Source organism: Megachile rotundata, chromosome 5 (genome assembly GCF_050947335.1).
Source record: "Megachile rotundata isolate GNS110a chromosome 5, iyMegRotu1, whole genome shotgun sequence".
NCBI classification, from domain to species: domain Eukaryota; kingdom Metazoa; phylum Arthropoda; class Insecta; order Hymenoptera; family Megachilidae; genus Megachile; species Megachile rotundata.
In genome coordinates, this window is record NC_134987.1 from 5,737,216 (window position 1) to 5,752,638 (window position 15,423).

At 30.3% G+C, this 15,423-nt stretch overlaps 1 protein-coding gene and 1 long non-coding RNA gene across 2 annotated transcripts in view; one reads left to right on the plus strand and one right to left on the minus strand.

Annotated features, from left to right (window-relative positions):
- Window positions 1–15,423, minus strand: part of LOC143264469 (uncharacterized) — a 102,457-nt gene that overhangs the window by 47,719 nt on the left and 39,315 nt on the right. The gene's annotated exons all lie outside the window — the stretch shown is intronic.
- The window catches only part of gbb (glass bottom boat), an 89,864-nt gene that overhangs the window by 36,366 nt on the left and 38,075 nt on the right, over window positions 1–15,423 (plus strand). Inside the window, exon 2 of the mRNA XM_003705980.3 lies at window positions 1,816–2,002. Coding sequence (XP_003706028.2) covers window positions 1,816–2,002 — 187 coding nt within the window. The remainder of the gene's footprint in view (window positions 1–1,815; window positions 2,003–15,423) is intronic.

Consider the following 15,423-nt stretch of genomic DNA (forward strand, 5'->3'; position numbering starts at 1 on the left):
ATTTGTGAATTTTTTCCCAGATTTCCAAATTTCTACATTTTGAAGTTTTCAAACAACCAAATCCCCAAACACCTAAATCATAAAATTCCAAATGTACAATCATCACATTTTCAAATTTTCCACCTTCCCAAAATTAACAATTTTCCATTTTCAGCTTTCAAAATTCTAAATTGTTAATTTCCACTTTCCAAATTTTCCAAATTCCCACATATCTAACTCAAAAGCTCCAGAAACCTAAAAATCTCTCAATCAGAGAGCAATGCCCACTATATTTCAATTTTCCCACAGAAGCCCACTACCGTACATTATACCTGAACAACAAAAGCTTCTATTCAGACGAGTTAAATATTTACGGTTCAATAACAGAAGGATAAAATCTGTATAACTGGCATAAACTTCACCGATAGCCTAATATTATAGAAGCGTGAGTCACGTTGCCCACAAATGTATTATTATAATGCAAATAAGAGAAGTACTTAAAGTATTATCAGCCCGAGTCTTTTATAATGCTGTCGAGGAAAGAATAACGAGTAAGGACAATTCTCTCGAGGCGAGTAGGCTAATTGCTGTTCGACAGTCCCATCATAAATCTGCGTTATGTTCCCTTTCGTCCTTGCTCAACCCTTTGAGTACGGACGCATATATGCGCTCTGAGAAATAAGCTCATCAGAACTTATTGCTAAATAAAGGCTTAAGACAATTTTTTTTAAGTCTTTAAAAATTTAGTATGTAATGTAATAAATCTTTTTAAAGTTTGAGTTGAAAAATGTGGTTTAAGAGGTTGGTTACAGCAATTTTCTGTTGGCATGTGAATTTTTCACTTTCAAGTAAAATTTAAGGGATTGTAGATGTTAGGATAAAATTGCATAAAATTAGATGTTAGTATTAAAACTCATAGTGTAATGTCAATCAGCTGATTTAACCATACTTACAATTAGTTGAGGAATCAGTAAATAATAAGTAAATAATAACTAAATAATAAGTTAAATAATTAATTAAGAATAGTGTTTGAAAATAGTGAACTTATTTGATGATCAAACAATATTCATTCATTGTCTACAAAAGATTTTCATGCCTTCGTGACAAAGAAATCATTACTTTTATTCGACCAGTTTGAATTACCTCATTTCCCTGATTTATATCCTGATGGATTTTTAGTGAAAGTTATAAGAATTGTCAAGAAATATTGAAAAGTTTACAAGTTAATGATAGAGCAGAGTGAATAGTAGCATTGATAAAAGAATTTCATGAATGTTTAAATAAAACGAGAATCAGTTGCAATATTTATTTTAGAAATTGTGTAACAACTCACAAAAGTTATTACATTCATCATGTAATAAGAATGATTATCAAAGCACATTTAAATTATAAACTTGACAGAAAATCTATACTTGGTTATTACCAGATCACTATCAATAAATAAACAATTTTACTTAAATAAAAAAATGGTGCAAAAATTGTATTTTCAATTTTATTTTACAATCTTTTAAATTGCTTCGAATAATCCTTTAACTATAAATTTTTGAGCTCAAGCTTAAACAGGATCTTTATACATCCTTTTCTTTTATGAAAACAAATTTTAAGAAATTTTATGAAATTTCTTTTTAAGAAATTTTTTCAGTCACTTTAATGTATATGCAGTTGAATTTTTGTATAAGTTAGATTTTGATATGAGAATAATTTTGGAACCTGAAGTAACAGCACGTCATAGAAAAATTATTTCAATAGTGATGCAAAGTGAATCATTGTCGGGTATTGACAAATTATTATACTGTATCGAAAGGGTTGATGAGACAGTATTTTTCTGATCCACAGATCATCACGTTCCTGGAGTGAGGCACGAGCGTGGAAAAAGGCTCTGGTTCGACGTATCCGAGGTGCCACCTGGGGAACACATAATCGGCGCAGAGCTTAGGCTCTATCGCAGTATGGATGTGAAGAATCGAAGAAACCGTGGGTCATATATGATCACGGCTTATCGTGTCCTTAGGACAGAAGACGGGTGAGTTTTAAACTACAATATCTGGTACAAATGTAATAATTTCTTTTTTTCAATTTGGAACTTGCGAATTGTAGACAAATACACAATTCGTATAAATGTTAATTATCGGTAATATAGTCATGCTTAAAAATTTTGAATATATTAAAATATATTGCATTATTCTTTTGTAAAACAATTGCGTAAAACGCAAATTTTGCATTAAGTAAAATTTTTTGCGTTAATAAGTAAATTTCTGGATTTACCTTTGGTTAAAATCGAAAATAAGTATAACACGACATTTCTATAGGTTTGACATTATTCAACATTTTTCTATAGCTTTTCAATAGAAACGTAATGTAAATTCAATAGAATAGAAACGTGATGAAACGTAATGTAAAAAAAATGTAATAATGTAATTTTATAATTACAAGATAGAATAGAAATACAGAATGAATTAAATGATACAAAAAATTATGAAAAATGTATAAAGAATGTTATTGTACAAGGGATAAACAAGTATAACAGTTCAGAGGAAATATTTACTTAGCTTATACTTTTTTATTAAATATTTTATTCACGTCGGTTCATGTTTTTTAGTATTGCAAAAACAGACAAATATTCGCAGAACTTTAGTTTTCCCGGATCTATGTATTAGTCTTGAAATTTACAGTGGATGTATAATTCTATGGAACTCTGTTTCATCACCTGTACTAGAAACAGTAATGGTAGAGATGGATAGTTAGTTTTTGAATCTCTCAAATCTGAAATTTCTAAATTTCTCATTCTCCAAATTCATATATTCTCATGTATTCACAAATTCCAAATCTAAAAAATTATAAATATAAAAATCTTGAATTCCTAGGACCCAAATACCCAAACTCCAGATTTTCAGATCCTCAAATCTCTGTATTTTTGAGCCTCAAGTTTCAAAATCCTCATTCTTCAAATTCTAAATCTTTAATTTTCAAATCTACAATACTTCAGATCTTAAATCCCTAATTCGTAAATTCTAAATTTCCAAATCTGCAATTCCTTAAAGCTTAAATCATTAATACCAGAATTCTCAATTTTTCAGATCCTAAATTCCTAATTCTCAAATTTCTAAATCCACAAATCCCTATATTCTTGAACCCCAAACGCTCAAGATCCTTACTTCCCCAGATTCTAAATTCCAAATTCCCAAATCCGCAATTCTTCAAACTTTCAATCCCAAATTCCCAAATTCCTAAATTCCCAATCTCCAATTTTCCAAATCCCTAAATCTCTAAATCCCTAAATCCCTAAATCCTTAACTTCCCAATTCCCATATTCCCAAATTCCCAATCTCCAAATTTCCAAATTTCCAAATCCTTAAATCCCTAAATCCCCAACTCCCAAATTCCCAAATTCCTAATCTCCAAATTTCCAAATTTCTAAATCCCTAAATCCCTAACTCCCAAATACCGAAAATCCCAAATTCCCAATCTCCAAATTTCCAAATTTCCAAATCCTTAAATCCCTAAATCCCTAACTCCCAAATTCCCAAATTCTCAATCTCCAAATTTCCAAATTTCCAAATCCCTAAATCCCTAGCTTCCAAATTCCCAAATTCCCAATCTCAAAATTTCCAAATTTCCAAATTTCCAAATTCCTAAAACCCTAACTCTCAAATTCCCAAATTCCAAATCTCCAAATTTCCTAATTCCTAAATCCCTAACTCCCAAATACCCAAAATCCCAAATTCCCAATCTCCATATTTCCAAATTTCCGAAGCCCCAAATCCGTATATTCTTGAACCCCAAACATAAAAAATCAGCAATTCTTTAGATTCTAATTTCCAAATTCCCAATTCTGCAACTCTCCAAACTTCCTATCCCCAATTGCCGAATCTCCAAATTTCCAAACCCTCAAATCCTCAAACCCCCATATTCCCGAATCCCCAAAGTTTCAACTTCATAAAACTCTAAACTTCCAAGCTCCCAAATATCTAAATCCATAACCTCAACAAACTTGATGCCACCAAATTCTCTGATCACTTGATCTTCCACTCCAAACAACTGTTCCGTAACTATATTTTTTCTTCCATCCCTCAACGTCCTTCATCCGCAAAAGCTCTAAAAGCATCAAGCTTCTTGCGAAAGCAGACTAGTGAATCTAGCTAAATTTCTAAAATTCCAAGCCAGCGAATCGCGTAAATTTGTTGTGCTTGCAGCAAGAAGTTTGCAACTCTGTCCCCTTAATGTCATTGTCGTGTTAGCAATTAGAAGGAGCCGATTCCCGGAAATGTGTTTCAGGTATTGGCTCTACCTGGCCAGTCAGTTTTGGCTGCCATTTTAGGGTGAGTAAGGGTAGCTGATAGTTCTCGAGGTGACCTTTAACTGCTACGCAGACCAGAAAGAAGGTTAAAGGAGGGGAATATCGTGGAAAAACGGTACTCCTTCTCTTCTGTCTTTCTCTTCAGTTCTTTGGAGGTGCAGGTTTCTCCCCTGGGTGGGTGGCTAGACCAATTTCGTGTTCCTTCAGGCAAAGTCCGTGGTTTTTGACATCGTCATCGTGCCTCTAATTAGGCCGTCCTTAAGTCGCCGAAAAAATCTCAGGTATTTGTTCTACCTGTGAGAGAGTTTCGGGGACCAGCCCACCGGTCTCTTCTCGATTCTAACCTTTCTCATTCATGCCCAGGGCCGTCTACACGAATAACGACCGGCACTCTTTTTTCTAGAAGCACCGAACGTTACGCCATATTCCGATCGATTTTTATCTAACGAAAGGACCCGTTAATACGATACAAATTAGTCGATGGACCGTGTAGCATTTTTGCTTCGCGTCGCTGTTCTTATCGTCGCAGTTCATCGATTATTCCTCTTATCCTTTTAACACTTTGATGTTCGGGTCGGTATTAGGTCTTTTTTGGTGATGATTGCTTGTACTCGTCGTTGAGGAAAAATTTAAAGTAAATGTTGGTTAAAGTGAAATTTAGGTAATAAGAAAGATGTTTGTTTAATATATTAACATCAATGTTAATATATAATTAATATATATGAATAATGACATCAATGTTATTCTATAGTTAATATATATGAATAATGGCATCAATGTTAATATATATGAATAATAACATCAATGTTAATAAATATAGATATATTGAAGAAACAATTAGAATTTGTCAATATACAATATACCAGGACAGATTTCTGGTGATAATTTTGAAAATTTTGATCAAAATAACAATTCGTAGCAATTCGATTGTATTATTTAAAGTTAAATTTATGTAAAACAAGGAACATGATTTTTTTAAATAGTAATGATCTAAATATTCTTCAACCACATGCAATAATTAAATAAATGAAATACAGTAATGGAGGAACAATGAAAAATTATTTGAACATAAAATGATTTTAACTATTCTAACTGATAATTTTTATAAATAGTAGAATTTCTATTTTGTTATTTAAATTTGAACTTAGGTTAAACGATAAACATATTCATAACACAGTTATGATATATTTATAACATATTTACAATGCATATTTGTTACTTACGTCATATGTGTTTAACGTACGTCATTTAAACGTAATTTGTCGTACATCGTGCTTGTTAGTAAAATTTATTATTGTCGATCTTTGTGCTTAGCTTGCGTTATTTGTATTTATTTTGACATACATCGTCCTCATTAATAAAATTTTTTATTACCGGTCGAATTTGTGTATAATTTGCATTATTTCAATCGAACTGGACATACATCGTCCTCATTATTAAAATTCTTTATTGTTATTGATCTTTGTGTATAACTTGAATTATTTCAATCTAACTTAACATACATCGTCCTTATTATTAAAATTCTTTATTATTATTGATCAAATTTCTATATAACTTGAATTATTTCGATCTATCTTGACATGCATCGTCTTCGTTAATAAAATGTTTTGTTACCAATCAAATATTGATTTTCACCGCAAACAGAATTTTTAAAATAGCACCAGCCTCCTCATTAGATATACAAACAGCTCAAACTGTTGCAATTTAAAGTGTTTTCAAGTTACAGTACTATTTTGAGTGTTGCTTTCCAAACATCTTTGAAACAAGTCGTATAAGATTAAATCCTCATAAGTCAGCTTTATTCTTAATAGGACTTCTTCATTTAAAGACGGTTTATCGCGTGTGAAAGACAGGTTTATACTTACCTGACGCGTAAATTATTCAGCTAATGCGATGATCCGTACATACTTTTTTAAACCTATATAACTTCATTATTTCTTGAATTTCTAGAAAATGTTCGAGGAATGTGTCTTCTAACATCTATGAACATTTGAAAAATTTAGGAATTTAGACAACCTGTTTTTTATATTTCAGTGAGACGAATGTTAAGACAGAGTTTTTAGATTGTATAAATTTTGAAGTTTTTTGTGGAAAATTAGGACAAATTTTGATGGGAGGGTTCTTTAAGGGTTGATATTTGAATAATTGTGAGATTTAAGCAACTGAACATTTCATTGTTGGTTGGAATTTGTTTGTATATAGACTTATATGCATTTTAACGGAAATAAATTTGATTTACAAGTTTTATAGTAAAAGAATAAAATTTTTTAATTTCTTACATCTAAAATTTTCAAATCTTCAAATTTCTAAATTCTGGAATTGATAAATTTCCAAATCCTCAAATTCTCAAATTCTCAAATTCTCAAATTCTCAAATTCTCAAATTCTCAAATTCTCAAATTATTAAATTCTCAAATTCTCAAATTCTCAAATTCTCAAACTCTTAAATTTCCAAATCCTCACATTCTCAAATTCTCAAATTCTCAAATTCTCAAATTCTCAAATTCTCAAATTCTCAAATTCTTAAATTCTCAAATTCTCAAATTCTCAAATTCTCACATTCTCAAATTCTCAAATTCTCAAATTCTCAAATTCTCACATTCTCAAATTCTCAAATTCTCAAATTCTCAAATTCTCAAATTCTCAAATTCTCAAATTCCCCAATTCCCCAATTCCCCAATGCCCCAATTCCCAAAATCCTCAATTTCCAAATCTCCCAATTCTCAATTCCCAAATGCTCAACTTCCCAAATCTCAAATTTCTAAAATCGCATGTTCTCTATTTTAATATTTCTAATTTATCAAATGTCTAAATTTCTATATTTGACAATTTGAAATCTCAGAAGGGACAAGTGTTGTTTTTGTGCAAGTTAACATATATTTTGACTCATTTTTGTAATTGAAATTAAGAAATATAAGGTCTCTCATTTTTATGCAATTCCTAAGTCTAATTAATTGCTGTTGTTTGTTTCACTATGCTTGTGTATAACACGTATAATACTGTAAATTTACTTGAAACATATTTATTTTAAATTATTGTAAATTTAGTTAAAGAATATTTATTTCAAATAGTTGTATAAAACCGAATGGTAAATGTGAGGCACCTTTCTAGTGTAAAGAATGAACTTTCATTTTATGTTTCGTACTATTGAGTCGGCGATATTTTTATTTCATACTGTTTTCCGTCTTTTGCATATTTATTTTATGCTGTTTTTCACTGTCAGTTCTTAAGAAATTCAATTTTGGAAAAGAAAATAAATAGAAATTACATTAATTCTATTTGCAGAAATGTTTTCATATGGATCTTTACAAGTGAAATATTGTATATTTTCATAACATTATAAACATTTATGTACACTTAAGAACAAATCTGGTTTTCTCTGAAGAGAGTTTAGCAATCTACAAATTTTCGAATTTAGAAATTTGAAAATTGGGGGATTTAAGGAAATAAAATTTGAGTATCTGGAGACATAGAAATTTGGTAGTTTAGGTATTTGGGGAGTTTGAAAGCTGGGAAATTTGAAAATTAATGGATTTTAGAGTTTGATATTTGGAAATTTGGAACCTTCAGAATTTTGAAACTTGAAAATTTAGTAATTTAATTTAGAAATATAGGAATTTCAAGATTTAAAAGTTAAAATGCTATAATCTCATAGTAATGATAAAATTACCTAAAAAGTAGTAACGTAATATTTTTCTATAGATCCTACCGATAAAAATGGATGCAACCTCGATATTAAATTAAAAAAAATTGAAGTATGTAAATTTGCAATGCTGAAGTTCATTGTAATAACTAAAATGGAGTGTGAATCAAGGAGCAAGCGAAAAATCGTGATCATAGTTACTAAAATACCAAATTCCTAATTTCATAAACCAGAAAAAACACCGAACTCTATATGCAAGTAAGAAAAATATAAAAACTGGAATTTTACGATAGTAAAGTTCATCATAATAATTAAAATAGAGTATCGATCAAGAGGAAGGTGAAAAACCACGATTTAAGAAAACAAGGAGGACGTCGACCTCGTTGTTAAATTAAGAAAAATTTAACACGTTTAATTTTGCGACGGCAAAGTTCTTGTTTGCACAAAGCGGGGATGTCGACCTCGATGATGAATTAATAAAAGTTTAAAACGCGGAATTTTGTGATAGGGAAATTTGCTGAAATAATTAAAATAGGGTGTTGATCAAGAGGAAGGAGAAAGATCGTGGTAGGACAAAGCGAGGAGGATATCAACCTTGTTGTTGAATTAAGGAAAATGAAAAATGTAGATTTTTATGACAGTGAAGTTCGCTGTAATAATTAATATGGAGTATGGATAGAGAGGAAGGAGAAAGATAGTGATCTGATAAAGCAAGGAGGATGTCAATCTTGTTTTTGAATTAAGAAAAATGAAAAATGTGGACTTTTGCAACAGAGAAGTTCTCTGTAATAATTAAAAGGAAGTGTCGATTAAGAGGAATGATAAAAATCGTGGTATGTCAAAGCGTGGAGGATATCAACCTTGTTGTTGAATTAAGGAAAATGAAAAATGTAGAATTTTGCAGCAGTGAAGTTCGCTGTAATAATTAATATAGAGTATGGATAGAGAGGAAGGAGAAAAATCGTGGTCCGTCAAAGCGAGGAGAATATTAACCTTGTTGTTGAATTAAGGAAAATGAAAAATGTAAAATTTTGCAACAGTGAAGTTCGCTGTAATAATTAATATGGAGTATGGATAGAGAGGAAGGAAAAAAATTGTGGTCCGTCAAAGCGAGGAGAATATTAACCTTGTTGTTGAATTAAGGAAAATGAAAAATGTGGACTTTTGCAACAGTGGAATTCGCTGTAATAATTAAAATGGAGTGTCGATTAAGAGGAATGATAAAAATCGTGGTCCGTCAAAGCGAGGAGGATATCAACCTTGTTCTTGAATTAAGAAAAATTAAAAATGTGGAGTTTTGTAACAGTGAAGTTCACTTTAATAGTTAAAATGGAGTGTCGATCAAGAGTAAGGAGAAAGATCGTGTTTCGACAAAGCGAGAAGGATGCCGATGGTTTGGAGTGCACGTGTTGGCCGTAGGAAGAGATTGTAGCGGATGGCGACAGCGTGTCTAGAGCCATCCCTGTCTGCGATACCTCCGTAGACTTTGGTACCGCGACCTGACCGATATACAGGCCCCGACAGGAAACGCTATTCCGTAAATTGAGGTAAATTAACCGTGGAGACGGGCTGTGCTCGCGAGGAGTTAACAGCCACGAGTTATACATTGCTGTGCCTACGCAGTTACACGCACGCATCCACTCCACCTCCTCTTTTATCCTTCTTCTCGTTTTCTTCCACGAGCTCTTCCGTCAAACTCGATGCGTGACGCATCCTCCTCCACCTCTTCTTGATCCTCCTCCACCTTCTGGTCCAGCCGAGACAAGCTGGCGACTCTCTGGTTTCTTACGTGTGCGCGCACAGGTTTCCCATAAACAGCTTCCTCTGGGTAGGGATACAACGAGCGCGTCAGCTGTCTATCTGGACCTCGACCAAGACGAGTCTTCGACGAAAGCCAGACAGTGATGCCTTGCTCTAAACTAGGCTCAGGGTCTCGTGCTTTTTACACTCAATTACGGATTCATGAATTTTTCTGCTCGCGAGCTGTTTATTAGCCTCAACTGTTCCTCGTATCTGCTCGACGGTCTTTCACGATGGAAATACCGGGCCTGTCGTTTTCACTGCTTTAATATCACCGTTAAATGCACGCTGTTCTCTAGGTCTTCATTTTTAGTAATACTCGATGAAACAGTTAAAAATTGTATTAGGCTGGATTTCGTAACGAATTTTACCAAATATTTTCGACATTTTGGGAGCTAAAATTAGTGGTGATGCTCCAGAAGATGGATAGCTTTTATTTTAAAATTAAAGTTATCATATTTGAAAATAAAACTCCTTCAAAAACTTGATTTTATCAAGTTTAGATGTATAGAAGAACAAAACAATTTGTATTTCCTACGTTATTAATAATTTCGAACCTTCATATTCATCTTTCTAAATTTTTAAGTTCTCACATCTCAGATTTTTAAATTATTGTAATACCAAATTTCTAAACTCTCAAATTGTCAAACACAATATTTATTTATTCATTTATTTATATTTATCTAATCTTATTTATTATATTACGTGATATTTATTTGCTACCATTCGGGTAACAGTATTAATATTTTTAGGTTAGGTTTGGTGAGAGTCCTTTCTTTACGCAACTGCAGCATTTCATAGAAAATGAATTACAATAAAATTTGAATGTAAATTACATATTTCACTAACTGGAAACAAGACAGTGAATTACTTAATAATATATCTGATGCACATTTTATATTTTTTAAGATTTAAAATGTTTAAGCAGCTATAATCATCTTTTAATCATTTGGCCACGTTTTAAATAATAAAATACACAAACTATTTTAAATTAAATACTGATAATAAATTAAATATCGATAATAATTGTATTAAGTTAACTTCTGTATTTGTCATATTAGTTGTCTCCTGCTGTAATAATAAATATATGTATATGTGTACATACATTACAGCAACAGACAACTAATATGACAAATACAGAAGTTAACTTAATACAATTATTATTAATATTTATTAATGCTCATTAATGTTTAGCAATATTGATTATTAATATGCACATACACAAAAATATTTTCATTCTGTTTTTAAATATTTGTCGTTTCAATTTGATAAACATTTCAGAAGATTAACATGTGTATTGAAACATTTTAACAAGAATGTATTTTGAGCACATTACATGAAATATATTTTATATTAATTTATAAGAATGTATTTTTAGTTAGATAAACCATTTTCGAATAAAATTCTTCAAACAGAGGAAAGAAATTATTTTAATTCACTGAAAGAAACATTAAAGTGCTCTACTCGAAATCACTTAATTGAGCCATTTAACAGAAGCACTTATCATTAGATTTGCAGTGAATTAAACATATGCTAGTCCCATTCAGAGAACCGTATAAATCACTATTTGTCACAGACTGAATAATATTCAATTTGTCAAGGAAGTAATGTGCTGTTTAATAAACTGCTCTTTGAAATTCAAATGCCTCTAACGCCGTGTGAAAAAATGTTTGATGTTTACTTTAACCACTTCATTGCCGCTGTTGAATACTATTAAATTCCACTTAAAATTTTTGCATTTTTCCATATTAAACAAAGCCGTTATCGATGAAATAGCAACCTGAAAAGCTATCCACGAAACTACGCGCATCGTTTGTGATTCAGATTGCAAGAATGTTTACAAAAATACGCGATAAAGAGGAGAAAAAAGGATAAATTATAGACGGGATATTGCGCAGAATTTCTGTGTAAAAATTGCACGCACGAAAGATTCATCCGGCTTGTTTACATTTTTAACGTTTCTAATTATCCAATTACGGGAAAGATAATCAGTCCCGGGAATAAGATAAATGCGTCGTTTAAGGAATGTCTCTTTCTCGCGCGGCGGGGATCAGAGGTGAGCATACTTGCTCAATGAACAATGATTAGTGTGTTTCAGTGAAATCCTATTGAATCGAACCACGTGCAGGATAGATTTGCACGAATCGTCGAGTCACGATGTTACAATCTAACTAAAGGAATCATGACGACTGGAGTGGCTCGTTTCTCGCTTGTGTATCTTCGGTTAACGTTCTTACGTAACATTCAGCGGTTTCCTATTGATCGATTTTATCGATGAGCTGCGCGATTCGAGGCTACAGATTTCTATTAAACAACCATTACCGTGTCTTTAACCATCAAACATTATCTTGTATTATTTATCGGATTATCGAGCGATAGTACAACTTAATTAACCCCTTGATCGTTACAGTTATTCGAATACAAATTTTTAAATACAATGTAGATATTCGAGGATAAAGAACAATTTTCGTAATAGATAGATTTCTTCACTTTAAAATAGAAATTTTGATAACATAAAACAAGTAGTTGTATATGTCTTTAATTTTAATTTCAGTGAGAAAATGGAGGTTTTGGCAGGAAATTTTAGCGGGAAAATGATGTTGGAGATATTCAGAATAGATTTCAATAAGATGTAAAGTTTCATTGGTATATTTTACTACTGTGTATTTATTATAATATTGGTTTTTGCTTTTTACGGAATATGTTTAATACACAGTACAATACATTTCAATGTGACATTTTGTACAAATGGTATGGTCAAATGCGTGTAATGCTGAGGGAGACATGTTGGAATATTGTATACTTTATATTCAAATTAATATTTCAAGATTATTTTAATAATTGACAAGTTTGAATAATTCCAACCTTGTTCGGTTGTTCTAAAGTTTCGAAATATCCTAAAAAATTAGGTTTTATTATTGTACTATTTGGAACTAGAAATATGTAAAATTCGGGATATTTGGAATTTGGAATTTAAAAAATTTGAAATATTTGAAATTTGGAATTTTTTCAAGATAGGGCTTTTGAAATTTGGGATCCTTGGAATTTGGGATGCTTGGAATTTGGGATGCTTGGAATTTGGAATATTTGGAGTTTGTCATTTATAGATTTTGAAATAATTGAAATTTGGAATTTTTGCAAATTAGGATTTTTGGAATTTGGAATATTTGGAATTTGGAATATTTGGAATTTGGAATATTTGGAATTTGGAATATTTGGAATTTGGAATATTTGGAATTTGGAATATTTGGAATTTGGAATATTTGGAATTTGGAATATTTGGAATTTGGAATATTTGGAATTTGGAATATTTGGAATTTGGAATATTTGGAATTTGGAATATTTGGAATTTGGAATATTTGGAATTTGGAATATTTGGAATTTGGAATATTTGGAATTTGGAATATTTGGAATTTGGAATATTTGGAATTTGGAATATTTGGAATTTGGAATATTTGGAATTTGGAATATTTGGAATTTGGAATATTTGGAATTTGGAATATTTGGAATTTGGAATATTTGGAATTTGGAATATTTGGAATTTGGAATATTTGGAATTTGGAATATTTGGAATTTGGAATATTTGGAATTTGGAATATTTGGAATTTGGAATATTTGGAATTTGGAATATTTGGAATTTGGAATATTTGGAATTTGGAATATTTGGAATTTGGAATATTTGGAATTTGGAATATTTGGAATTTGGAATATTTGGAATTTGGAATATTTGGAATTTGGAATATTTGGAATTTGGAATATTTGGAATTTGGAATATTTGGAATTTGGAATATTTGGAATTTGGAATATTTGGAATTTGGAATATTTGGAATTTGGAATATTTGGAATTTGGAATATTTGGAATTTGGAATATTTGGAATTTGGAATATTTGGAATTTGGAATATTTGGAATTTGGAATATTTGGAATTTGGAATATTTGGAATTTGGAATATTTGGAATTTGGAATATTTGGAATTTGGAATATTTGGAATTTGGAATATTTGGAATTTGGAATATTTGGAATTTGGAATATTTGGAATTTGGAATATTTGGAATTTGGAATATTTGGAATTTGGAATATTTGGAATTTGGAATATTTGGAATTTGGAATATTTGGAATTTGGAATATTTGGAATTTGGAATATTTGGAATTTGGAATATTTGGAATTTGGAATATTTGGAATTTGGAATATTTGGAATTTGGAATATTTGGAATTTGGAATATTTGGAATTTGGAATATTTGGAATTTGGAATATTTGGAATTTGGAATATTTGGAATTTGGAATATTTGGAATTTGGAATATTTGGAATTTGGAATATTTGGAATTTGGAATATTTGGAATTTGGAATATTTGGAATTTGGAATATTTGGAATTTGGAATATTTGGAATTTGGAATATTTGGAATTTGGAATATTTGGAATTTGGAATATTTGGAATTTGGAATATTTGGAATTTGGAATATTTGGAATTTGGAATATTTGGAATTTGGAATATTTGGAATTTGGAATATTTGGAATTTGGAATATTTGGAATTTGGAATATTTGGAATTTGGAATATTTGGAATTTGGAATATTTGGAATTTGGAATATTTGGAATTTGGAATATTTGGAATTTGGAATATTTGGAATTTGGAATATTTGGAATTTGGAATATTTGGAATTTGGAATATTTGGAATTTGGAATATTTGGAATTTGGAATATTTGGAATTTGGAATATTTGGAATTTGGAATATTTGGAATTTGGAATATTTGGAATTTGGAATATTTGGAATTTGGAATATTTGGAATTTGGAATATTTGGAATTTGGAATATTTGGAATTTGGAATATTTGGAATTTGGAATATTTGGAATTTGGAATATTTGGAATTTGGAATATTTGGAATTTGGAATATTTGGAATTTGGAATATTTGGAATTTGGAATATTTGGAATTTGGAATATTTGGAATTTGGAATATTTGGAATTTGGAATATTTGGAATTTGGAATATTTGGAATTTGGAATATTTGGAATTTGGAATATTTGGAATTTGGAATATTTGGAATTTGGAATATTTGGAATTTGGAATATTTGGAATTTGGAATATTTGGAATTTGGAATATTTGGAATTTGGAATATTTGGAATTTGGAATATTTGGAATTTGGAATATTTGGAATTTGGAATATTTGGAATTTGGAATATTTGGAATTTGGAATATTTGGAATTTGGAATATTTGGAATTTGGAATTTCTAGATTTTGAAATATTAGATTAAGTTAGGATTTTTTAAGTTAAGTTAGGATTTTTGGAATTTGAGATGTTTGGAATTTAAGATATTTGGAATCTGGGATGTTTGCAATTTTGGATATTTGAAATTTGGGATGTTTGGAATTTTGAAATTTGCAGCTTTTTGAATTTTATTACCATCATTAGATTTCTTTATAAAATAAGAGTACTTTCTTCAAAAATTAAAAAGTTAATAAAGTAACTAAATGAATAGCAGAAATAATAAAATAAGATGGCATAATACAGAACATACTAAAATTTCACATAAGTAAATTGATATCTTTGTGTAATTTTATTTAAAAGATTGTTAGGACCAAAAGTTCATACAGTGTAACATTTTTAATCGAATATCACAGCTAGGGGAATAAATTTATATATAATATAATTTGCAATAAATAACATTACAATTTTTTTTGTCTGCAATATACTTCTAAATACA